At 34.6% G+C, this 12,404-nt stretch overlaps 1 protein-coding gene across 3 annotated transcripts in view; it reads left to right on the forward strand.

Annotated features, from left to right (window-relative positions):
• Positions 1 to 12,404, forward strand: part of CFTR (CF transmembrane conductance regulator) — a 188,512-nt gene that overhangs the window by 45,244 nt on the left and 130,864 nt on the right. For all 3 annotated transcript variants that reach the window (XM_047850178.1, XM_047850177.1, XM_047850179.1), the window contains exons 4-7: positions 5,032 to 5,247; positions 8,206 to 8,295; positions 9,148 to 9,311; positions 10,152 to 10,277. In XM_047850178.1, coding sequence (XP_047706134.1) covers positions 5,032 to 5,247; positions 8,206 to 8,295; positions 9,148 to 9,311; positions 10,152 to 10,277 — 596 coding nt within the window. The remainder of the gene's footprint in view (positions 1 to 5,031; positions 5,248 to 8,205; positions 8,296 to 9,147; positions 9,312 to 10,151; positions 10,278 to 12,404) is intronic.

A 12,404-nucleotide genomic window follows, 5' to 3' on the forward strand; every position in this document is an offset into this window, starting at 1 on the left:
AGGGGGATCATTGCTTTATATAATGTGTTATAAATATGCTTCTCTTCTTAATGTATTATGAATGCCTTTTATGTCATTAGATGACTTTTTACCTAGTCACCCTATTGTTTAATAAATCATGTGACTGTACCATACCATAATTTTTCAGTTCCCCATCATTAAATGTTTATATTGCTTCTAATTTTTCATGATTGTAAACAGACCTTCAATGACATCCCTTTAGCAGATTTCCAGATTATCAAATTGCCTTCCAGTAAAATGTACTATTTTACTTTCTTGCTACTAAAGTATGAAAATTCAGCCCTCACCAATAATAGGTGTCATCATTTAAAAATTATTTTCAAATTGCTCAGTGAGAAGGAATATATTATTATTTTTCTTTGCATTACTTTTGGTTTCTAGTGAGTTTAAACAGTTTTTGTATATTAATTAAGCATTTATATTTTTTGTGTGTATATAATTGCCTTTTCATGTTTTTTGTCTATTTTAGAGTTTGTCTTTTTCTTATTGATATAAGAGAGTATTTCCCCCAGCCTATCATTTGTTTCTAGTGAGTTTTACCTCTTATTTTCTTAACAATTAGAGGTTTTAACTTTTAGGGCATCTAGGCAGCTTAGTCCATTAAGTGTCCGCTTTGGACTCAGGTCATGATCTCAACAGCTCATGAGTTTGAGGCCTGCGTCGGGCTGTCATGGGTGGGCTCTGTGCTGACAGCTGAGAGTCTGGAGTCTGCTTCAGATTCTGGGTCTCCCTCTCTCTCTGCCCCCTCCCCCGCTTGTGCGCGCGTGCGCTCTCTCTCAAAAATAAATAAGCATTTAAAAATTTTTAAAAAAGGGGGGCGCCTGGGTGGTGCAGTCGGTTAAGCGTCCGACTTCAGCCAGGTCACGATCTCGCGGTCCGTGAGTTCGAGCCCCGCGTCAGGCTCTGGGCTGATGGCTCAGAGCCTGGAGCCTGTTTCTGATTCTGTGTCTCCCTCTCTCTCTGCCCCTCCCCCGTTCATGCTCTGTCTCTCTCTGTCCCAAAAAAAATAAATAAACGTTGAAAAAAAATTAAAAAAAATAAATAAAAATTTTTAAAAAAGAAGTTTTAACTTTTAAAAATTTGCTGCCAAATCTATATACCTTTTCCTTTGTTTTCTGCTTTTGTTATCAGACATTATTAAAAGCCTTCCTACCCAAATTATTTATGTTTTTACATGTTTTTTATGTTTATTTATGTTTATTTATGTTTTAATATTTCAGCTTTTACATGTAAATTATCGAATGCATTTGCAATTTATTTTGATGTATGTTTGAGATAAAAATGTAATTTTAAAAATGAGTGTCCAGTTTCCTCATCATTTATTGCATAATCTAGCCTTTCTCCACTGAATTAGAATAACATAATACACAAAATTATTACGTGTGCTCGAACCTGCTCACAGATAAATCACTCTATTTCTTTGTCATGCCACATATTATAATAGCTGTATAATATGATTTAATATCCAGTAATGTAAACCTTTTCACACATTTTTCTTATTTCTCAAATGTTTTTGACTAATCTCTCATTTTTTTCAAATGAAATTTATAATCATTTTACCCATTGATTAGCAAATACTCACTTAGTGGATGTTCTGTGTTAGGTATTGTGCATCATGTTGGGATTATTATAGAAATGAAGACTATCAGTCCCTGCTATTATGGTGCTGAAAATCCGCTTCCAAAGAACCCACCTGAAATTCTGGTGAAAGTTACGTTAGACTTACAAAATACCATGGAGAGAATATAATCTTTGTAATATTCAGTTTTTCTTTATAGAAAAATTTAAAGTCCTTAAGACTTTTATTTAAGACTTTAAAATATGTCTTAGTAGGGGCGCCTGGGTGACTCAGTCAGTTGAATGTCCGACTTCGGCTTAGGTCATGATCTCACTGTTTGTGAGTTTGAGCCCCGCTTCGGCCTCTGTGCTGACAGCTCAGAGCCTGGAGCCTCCTTTGGATTCTGTCTCCTTCTCTCTCTGCCCCTCCCCACTTGTGCTCTGTCTCTCTGTCTCTCAAAAATAAATAAATGTAAAAAAAAAATAAAATATGTCTTAGTAATGTTTATAAATATTTTTAAGGTATATATATTAATTATTGGTATTTATAATGTCTCTTGTTATATAACATAAATTTTTATATAAATGGGATACTTATTTAATTGAGTACTATGCTTGGTATGTAGGAATTTAATTTCTTAGTATAATTATTTCTTAAACCACTGCCTATGAAACTCTTAATTCACTTAAATTTGTTATATGGATGGTCATATTCTATGCTTATAATGATCCTTTTCATTTCTTCATAATACTCATACCTTGATCATTTCTCTTATTGAGTTGTAACAGCTAAAAGTTCCAGAAAATGTTAAATTGTTCTAATAACCAGTATTCCTATTGTTTGTGTTTGCCTGACCCTAAAGGTAATGCTTTTAGTTTTATTGATTAGTTTGTTAAGATTAGTTAATTAGGTGTTGATTGCCGTTTTGAAGGAAAATTTCTTTCTTTGTATTCAAGTATAGTTAGAACATTTATCAGAAACTGATATTGAAGTTTTATCAGATTTATTACAGTTGTTACTGAGATAATCATAAGTTCTTCTATAGTCTATTGGATTCTATTAATTTCTTAATATTGAGCAATCCTAACTTTTCAACATTTCGCAAATAATGTCCTAGTATTCCTGGGATAAAGACATATAAATAATATTGTAAAAAAGTTGACATACTGATGATAGTGAGGAATTTAGTGACTACACACCATAGAAAATAATGGAACCTTAGAAGTTCTTCAACTAATCATGTACTTGTATCAGAATAAATAACTATGCTTTGAGTTTAGAGGTATAATTTTTAAAGTAAATATTTAGCCAACTGCAAACCCACTATTAATGGAAAATTAAATCAAAGTAAATGTGGTATTGACATTTGTCTATGAAGAGCAACATTAGTATAGAAAAATTCTAGAATAAAATATTGATCTAAAAGTAATTTTGAGGATGAAATATTGCCACTCTAAGCACATCTGTAATGCAGATAAATTCATACCTGTAATTTCAAATACAAGATTTATTTTGACTTTATTTTCCTGGTGTAAGGAGTTATTTTGAAATAAAATTATCTCTGCTAGAGAAAGTCTGACATGGGTCTATGAAACTTGAAAGAAATAGGGCATCACCTGCACAGATTGTAGTAGTTTAAAAATGGAAACAACCTGTATGCCCCCAGTTTAAGACAGTGGGACATATAACCTGATGTATTCAAGGATGTCATGTTGAACAGCACTTAGAATAAATGTGTAGCTATGCAAGGACCAATGGAAACAAATGTCGAAAACACAGTATAAATAAAGAATAGTTGCAAAAAGCATAAATAAAGAATAGTTGCAAAAAGCATAGTATGATACCATTTATATAAATTTAAAACACCAGAGCCAATTCTTTCTATATATTCTAAAGGTGGATACATGTGTAATAAAAGTACAAATCATATACAATATGATACACACCAGCAAAAAAGTACACACTTATTTACTTTTTAAAAAACAAGTGCTCTTCAGCAGATATAGCAAACAATTAACATGTTATATGCAGAAAAGTTAGTGATTTTCTTTTCAGTACTCATCTGTCTGAATACAGGTTTGAATATGGCTAATGTGAGATGAGAAAACTATAATCCATTTTGTGATTAGTTTGGAAACTTTTAAAAAGTGTTTGATTCTTTCCTTATATTCAGAGCCTTAGTCTACATAGTTAATTTGAAATAAAGTACTGAATATAAAGTATAGAATGCACAGCTAGTGATCAATCAATGACAGCTCTGTATAGGTAGGATTGATTTCTAATGGGGATGAACTTGGTACAGAAAAGCGTTTTTAGTTATTGGGAATAAGGGGGCTTGTGGTATTGGGCATTTGCGGTTTAGAAAAGGGATTGTAGAAAATGGAGGAGAATAAGCAAATTAAGGGTTGAGGGGGAGTGAACTGAACCAGACTGTGGTACCAGTCTGGCTGGAAAATATACCTTTGAAATGGAATCAATTAGCCTAACATCACATCCCTTGAGGGTTTAGCTTCAGATCTCCATTTCATTGGTTCATCATAAAACAAGACAGGGGAGGTTTTGTGTTTTTCTCTCTTGAAAACAATTTAGTAAGATGGAGAAGAGTTAGACCTCTTGAATTCAAATCTATTCCTATATATTCAGGAGGAGGGGTAATGGATTTGATGGACAATTTGATTTACTAATTAATTGAGGACCCTGACTAGATGCATTTGGAAAGCACAACTTTCGTCTTCCTGTGTTAACTCACAAGGCTTTGCAGAGTTGATAAATCATTGGAAACTGGACTGAGGTTGAAGTTTGTTGTAACACTGCTTCCCTGAAGCCCATACCCATTCCATACCAAGATGGGCTTGAGACCATTAGTGGAAGTGGGTGAATTAAATGCCACCAGTGCCTGCATGCTCCTTCCTCCTGTTGCCAGCTCCTCTTTATGTGGTTGCCTTGAGAAGCTGTTTTCATTCTGGAAATAATGCCACTAACTCCAAACACTTTCTCAAGTTCTATTTTGAAGTCACATCAGGTCACTTGGTGTCTTTGGCCTTAGTTTCTTCATCCACAAAGTGAAAATAATAATGCCTACTCTGACTCCTAAAGCTGTCCTGAAAATCAAATGAAAATATTTCATAAACCATTCAGCGCTATGTACATATTACTGATTAATATACCATTCCAGAAACCACACCTTTACTGTATGGCCACTATTCACTTTTCAGTCAAAAATACCTTATGCATAAACTTGTCTCCAAATGACTTTCACTATAACCAAAAATCAAATCTTATTTCAAAGTATAAAAATGAAAATAACATCAAGAGTTTTACATATGGCGCAGCCCTCTATGTTAGCCCATTTTAAATCCTTCTCTAAAGAGGAAAATTTTTTTTGTTGAAATTGTGGGGCCATTTTATGCAAGGGAAATGAAATCTAATTTCTTGGTTTTTCCTCTTTTTAGGAAGTCACCAAAGCAGTCCAGCCTCTCTTACTGGGAAGAATCATAGCTTCCTATGATCCAGATAACAAGGCGGAACGCTCCATTGCAATTTATCTAGCCATAGGCTTATGCCTTCTCTTTGTCATGAGGACTCTGCTTTTGCACCCAGCCATTTTTGGCCTTCATCACATTGGAATGCAAATAAGAATAGCTATGTTTAGTTTGATTTATAAGAAGGTAATGCTTTCTCACATAGTCTCCATGCTACGTGCAACATGTTTTAAATGTCATGTTGATACACATAAGGGATAAATGCTAAAATCAATTTTGTAGTCCTGTTAAGTAAATGGCAGCATTAATTAATGTTTCTCATTTTCCTTGGTGATTAATTCAGTTCATTTTGGCTAATAATTATTGAGCATTTTCTGTAAACTCCCTATGCTATGGATTTCATTTTTTAAAAATATTTTTTAATGTTTATTTATCCTTGAGAGAGACAGAGAGAGTGTGAGCAGGGGAGGGGCAGAGAGAGGGACACAGAATCTGAAGCAGGCTTCAGGCTCTGAGCTGTCAGCACAGAGCCTGATGTGGGACTTGAACTCACGAACCGAACTGTAAGATCATGACCTGAGCTGAAGTTGGAGGCCCAACAGACTGAGCCACCCAGGTGCCCCAGATTTCATTTTTTAAAACTAGTCACATCATTGTGTTTTGGAATGTATGGCTCCCCATTAAAATGATACTTACCATCCATGTAAAAGTCATTGGCAAAATGTCTTGTGGTAAAATGCCATATATCTTTACGTTCAATAACAAGAGTGTAGTATGTAATTGTTATTGATAATCCAAGCAATAACAGTTCCTGCCTTAATTAGTTGTGACACAGTGATTTTGTCATCCTTTGAGTCCTGCAAATTGAACATTTTTGCAACAACACATGTACTACAACCATAAGAACCTTCTCTACTTTTCTGTATGCATTATCCAGACAAGAGCCCAAGCTGCAGAAGCATGATTTAGGTGAATGCAGATTAAGACTTCCCACCTTACAAACACAATTTAATATCATTTCAGTGACATGCTTTGTAGGCCATGTGTGATTGCTTGGGTCTACCAAGTCATTACAGTAAAGCTATTTTGGTTGAATCATTTGGGTATTGCTTTACCCTTCTTCTCTTTTTCTTCCCCCAATGTAAAAACTTTATATACTTGGCTTATAAGGGACATGGATCTGAAATTACCTCTAGCAAATAACCCATAACACTTCCATAATATATATGCAAGGTCAGTTGTGTCATAAAACCTTGATAGTCATACTTTATTGTTCAAAACAGCCTTTTATGGATGCACACGAAAAAAAAAAGAGAGTCCACAGTTTAGTCAGATCACCTCAGCTACAATGTCATCAATTCAACCAAGTACCAGGAAAACATGGGTAATAAATCAACAAAAATTTTGTTTTGATCCAGAAATTTTATGGGCTAAAGGGGATGGGAGATCAAAGAAGGAGAAGGTTATTTGTAAATTCATGTGTAACATTTAGCACAAATACAGCAGCATATGTGCTTTCAGACTCAGAACACGCTGAGGAAAAGTTAGAAGCTATTGCATCTATCCTTTATTCTCTCATTTTTGAGTATTTGTGTTATTACCTGGTTTGTTTACCCCTCTAGCTGCACTTACTGGCCTGCACTGGCACCGTCACCAGAGAATTCAGTTGTGTCTTCACATGGCTGTGGTTTGGTCCCTAAAGGAGCCTGAAGTAGACTGGTCCCGTATCAGACCAGCTCCATCCACATGGCAGGCAGCCACTAATTCTCCTTACAGTACCCCAAATTTTGTAATACAGCACTTTTTTGCTTTGCTCCAAAATCTGCAACTATGATACATTCAAATTATATTTTAAATAATGAACCTAAATGCATTCTATAAATGTCAAATCATTATGTTGTACACCTGAAACGAATATAATATTGTATGTCAACTGTACTTAAATGAAAAATGTAAAAATATAAGAAAATAATCTAAATATGAACTAAATTTATCTTTGCTTATGAATTTCAAGAAGACAGAAATAATAACAAAAACAAATCTTCGCTGAGTGCTTGCTATGCACACCTGAGATACATGAAGTCTATTAATGAGGAGTGTGTGATCCAGTCAATGGAATTTTCCCCTCATATTGCTCTAATAGTGTTTTGGAATTAACTGCTTTGATTCTTTCTTCATCTGTACTTATCTAAATTGTATTCATTATTCCACACCCATATTCAATTTTACCTCCTCGATAAAATCCCAATTTTTGTAACCAGGTATGTGAACTTTCTCATAACCACCCGGTTATATTCTGCTCCCTTGAACTCATTTATCATATCATATTTAGTTGATGTATGTACTAGGTTACCTTAAGGCAAGAAATATGTATTAATAAATCATAACAATAATTCCTGAAGCCTTGAATCCAGTGATTTGCATCTCATAAGTGCTCAATACATATACATTCAATTGAAACAAATATTGGATGGGTACTCTCCAATCAAAGGCATCTAAGGGATAATAAATTCTTATTCAATTTTAGGCAAAGTATAAGTGATCTTTCATAACTATTATTAACTTATCTACTTACCAGTTCTATTTGTGTATAGGGATGTATTTTTTCTGTGTAATATTTAAGGATTTTGTATTGTTAATCTTTCACAAAGTCATTAATGATTCAATTATTCATAATATACTTTTATTGACTTTAGCTGTCATTTTATTCAATAGAATTACTATAGGACTCCACTATAGAAAAATAGAGTTACTATAAGATTATAGGCTTTAATCTCAAATTTTGCTGCCTATAAAAACCAAACCAAACCAAACCAAACCAAACCCACCAAAATCTCCACACCATATTAATGGACATTTAAGTGTAATATCATTACTGCTGTGAAGTAGAAAGGATGTTCTTACTATATAGATTCTGGAAAATAAAATAACTACAGGCATGCCAGTATAATATATTTTGTGAAGAGAAATATTTATAAATCGGAGAATATCCTAAGCTAGATAAACATAAAATAATTTTCATTACCTTTACTTAAAAACGCATGCATAGTCACCTAATTCTTCAGCTGTATTATAATGTGATTTATAAATATTCTTTTTGTCTTCTCTTTGTCAACATCACCTAACTTCCAATTTTCCTTTTAGACTTTAAAGCTGTCAAGCCGTGTTCTGGATAAAATAAGTATTGGACAACTTGTTAGTCTCCTTTCCAACAACCTGAACAAATTTGATGAAGTATGTACCTACTGATTTATGCATTATTGTTATAAATCATACAGTCCCAAGGGGTTTTCTGGGTTAGTTGATGGTAATATGTGGCTAAATCATAGACATCCCTACCTTCCCTATTCCTGCAAGGTTGGGTTGCATAGGACAGTGCCATTCCCGGGGCTTACAGAACCAGCCGATACAAAGGCATCTCAGCTTGCTGCATATTTAATGAGGTGTTTCAAAATTCATTTTTTATCAGATCTTGTTTCCTTTTAATACTTTACATCTGTTATTTACTTTGGCTGAATATGATACTCTGAGCAATTCTTGTTCAGTGCTGTCTTATGACACAAATAATTGCAAGGTCTTTGAGGACACATAATGTGTTTTATTTATCTTAGCGTTTTCAGTATGTAGCATAATGTTAAACCCACAGCAGGTGCTACATAAATTACTAATGAATTGAGCCTGCATTTACTCTGAATATTTTGTCAGGTGATAGAGTTGTTACCTTGAGCCTTTGGAAACCATTTTGCTCTTACGTGTTTATACCATGTCTCTTGCTTTATCCAAATAGAATTAAGTTATTTAAAATAAGTCCCTGACCTGATACTTAAGATATTTAATTTTAATTCCATTGAATAAAAACACCCCGAAAATGCAACAACTTGAAATTTGTTCCTTGGGAAATCCTAGTCTATTTGTAGAATGTTTAAGCACACTGATGTGTGCTTCGTGTAACAAACACATTGAGTTTAGCACAGTGGGAAGCATGATGTGTTTGATTGTATAAGCTCGCTGTGCTCAATTTCTCCCATCTTAGGCTTGTTTGATTGTTTGTTTGTCACTGGTTTTCACTGTGATTTTATTTCGCAGGGACTTGCACTGGCACATTTTGTGTGGATTGCTCCTTTGCAAGTGGCTCTGCTCATGGGGCTCCTCTGGGACTTGTTACAGGCCTCTGCCTTCTGTGGTCTTGCTTTCCTCATAATCCTTGCCCTTTTTCAAGCTGCACTGGGAAGAATGATGATGAAGTACAGGTAGCACTCTGGTTACATAGCTTGGAAGGATTTTAAGTTAGATATTCCAAAAGTCTACTAAAACCAGTGACTGCTCTATATACTGAACTGGGATCTACTTCCTGGATGTCACTAAAAAGGAGTTATTTTAATAGTGTAAATCATACTCAGTGTATTAAGGGACTTTTTTTTTGCTTATCAATCTATAGAATTTCTTTTTAAATATTTTAATATTCAGTTCATTTTTATGTATTATAATATTTAGGTATAATGGATAAAACATATATGTACATGGGAGTGAATGCATAAATGTTGGATAGAATTTTATAGGTTTTTCCTACTCTGGTTCAAGGATAATCACACTACAGCCTTGGTTACTTTTTATTAGAGAATGAGTTAATGATACAAGTCACAGCTTATGATAGAGGACTTCTAGAGTTTGTCAGCTAGAAGATGATAGAATGTATACAAAATGTGGAATCTGCTAACTCTTGGTTTAAATACCAGACTGCATGCTTACTAGTTATGTGACCTGACTCAAGTAACTTGGCCTTACTGAGTCTCTGTTTTTTTATCTTTAAAATGGAGATAACCACTACTTCTAGACTTCCATGAAGGGTACTACACTGGGATAGTATGTGGAATGCATCTAATAGTGTGTGGCACATAAGAGGCATTCACTAAATGGTAGCTATTTAGTGAATGATTTTTGTTCATGATTTTTGTTACCATCTGTTAGATAATAAAATAAATGTTCATCTGTTTAATAAGAAATGTGGATTTTTTGAAAAAACTTTTGTGGTTCTTAGTGGTAATTTGACTTGGTTTTATTAAGTATTTGATTGATTAATTGATTTACAGAGATCAGAGAGCTGGAAAGATCAACGAAAGACTTGTGATCACCTCTGAAATGATTGAAAATATCCAATCTGTTAAGGCATACTGCTGGGAGGAAGCGATGGAAAAAATGATTGAAAACCTAAGACAGTAAGTCTTTCTGATAATTTCAATATCAGTAGCTATTTCATGTTTAATATTTTAAAGATGAGTATGTCACAGTGGGATTTCAGTTCATATTTGAAGTTTCTGACAATCAATTGTATTAAGTTATATCAATATTCCTGTATCACTATCAAGTGGCATAAAGTCATTTTCATGATCTGTATATAGTTGGTTAAGTGTGTTATTTTTTATTACAAGGATATTTATGCTGTATGAAGAATCCCCTCTATGTGTTTATAGCTGCTTATTATACTTATTTGACTAAAATAATGATCATAATGCTGGAGGCTGAGTAAAACCTTAAATGAAACCAGTAGAGCAATAAGTGTGCAAATCTGAACCAAATAAGTGGTTTTCTGTTCTTCCATTTCACTTATGTTATGGCTCAGGAAAAGTGAAAAGAAACCCTTCTCTTTGGTTAAAGTATCATTGTTCTTCCTTAACTTAAGAATAATAATACAGGATAATATCTAGTAACTTGTGTTCTAGAAACCCTGCATTTGAGAGGTCAGTTCAAGCAATGAAAGCCACCACCTGAGATAGAATCAATACTTAGCACCTCTCTCTAGTCTTATTTCACCTCCGATAATCTCTCTTTCACTGACTGGTAAAGACTATATCCAGTGAAAAAGTATAGCACAGACTGAGAGATGATTACTGTGGTAATTTAGGGTACAATATAAGCTATGGCATTTCTGTAGCCATGAGACCATTTCTTTCAGTCAAGTTCCATGTTCTACAAACTGCAATCAAAAAAGGCTTCTAGGAGACTCAGTGATAGATATACTACTGTTAAAGAGCAGATAATTTCAGGTCCTATAGCATATGAGAGTTTCACAGGGGAAAATATACAAAAAAGAGTACCCTTTTGGATGGTGTGAATGTGGTCATCAGGAAATTGGGCTGCTGATTCCAGTAGCCGGTGATAACTGAGCTGCAGGTGTGTGATTGGAACAACAAAAGAAATGCTGAACTATTAAGGCCTTTGCCATGTAAATAGAAAGAGTAAAATAGTAAATATTTCCCAAACATTACTGTCACCTGTTTTTATTATGACTTTCAAAACGAATCCAGGAAAGGAATTATATTTTCTTTCCAGAAACATCCTTAAAGATCTTGGGGAATTGTCTAGTTGGTTGAAGTTGTTTTTCTTTTTAACAAAGTGACTGCTCTATCACACTTGTCCCCTTGGTCGTTTCTGTGCCTATAAGCACAGACATAGCAGGAATGATGAGGAGCTGATCAGAGGATCTGGTTGTCTCTGGATTCAAGATAAACTTCTGGTCAGGTCATTCTAGGTGCTGACTTTTCTTGACTTTAGTTTTTATTTTTCCTCTTCCTCAAAAGATGAAATTCATCCTTTCTATTCTGTATTTCTGTCTGGCCAATTCTATTAGCAAATGCTTGGTTGTAACTAGTGTGATCTGGTTCTTTAATCTGTCATGAAATTGTTACCCGAAGAGGCTGGGAAGTGCTGATGTAAATATGGGAAAGTAAGAATTGCTTCTCCTTAAAAGAGCAAATATAATATTCTGGAAGAGAATGGCAGGATGCACTTCATAGGGGTGATTACCTCAGCCAACGCCATTGTTGAACCGGGCAGAGACTATAAAACTCTCTGAAAATCTACTCCTTTATTGCTCTTCTTTAACAAAGGTACTTTCAAGTTTTTTTAAATAAGAAACTGATAAAATATTTTTATGACTTATAAGGTACAAGTGACTTTATTATGGAAATCACTACTTTTTGGGTGATTCTTATAAATGTTCTTGAGTCCATTATGCTTTTTTAGTCATACCACTTCTTCCTTTTTCCTCAACTGTTTCTAATATATTTCAACAATTGTCACAAATTCATGAACACTTTTGTGAGCAGTGCTTTTTAGAATTTTTTTTTTAACGTTTATTTATTTTTGGGACAGAGAGAGACAGAGCATGAATGGGGAAGGGGCAGAGAGAGAGGGAGACACAGAATCGGAAACAGGCTCCAGGCTCCGAGCCATCAGCCCAGAGCCTGACGCGGGGCTCGAACTCACGGACCGCGAGATCGTGACCTGGCTGAAGTCGGACGCTTAACCGACTGTGCCACCCATGCGCCCCAGTGCTTTTTAGC

The sequence above is a fragment of the Prionailurus viverrinus genome, chromosome A2 (assembly GCF_022837055.1).
Source record: "Prionailurus viverrinus isolate Anna chromosome A2, UM_Priviv_1.0, whole genome shotgun sequence".
NCBI classification, from domain to species: domain Eukaryota; kingdom Metazoa; phylum Chordata; class Mammalia; order Carnivora; family Felidae; genus Prionailurus; species Prionailurus viverrinus.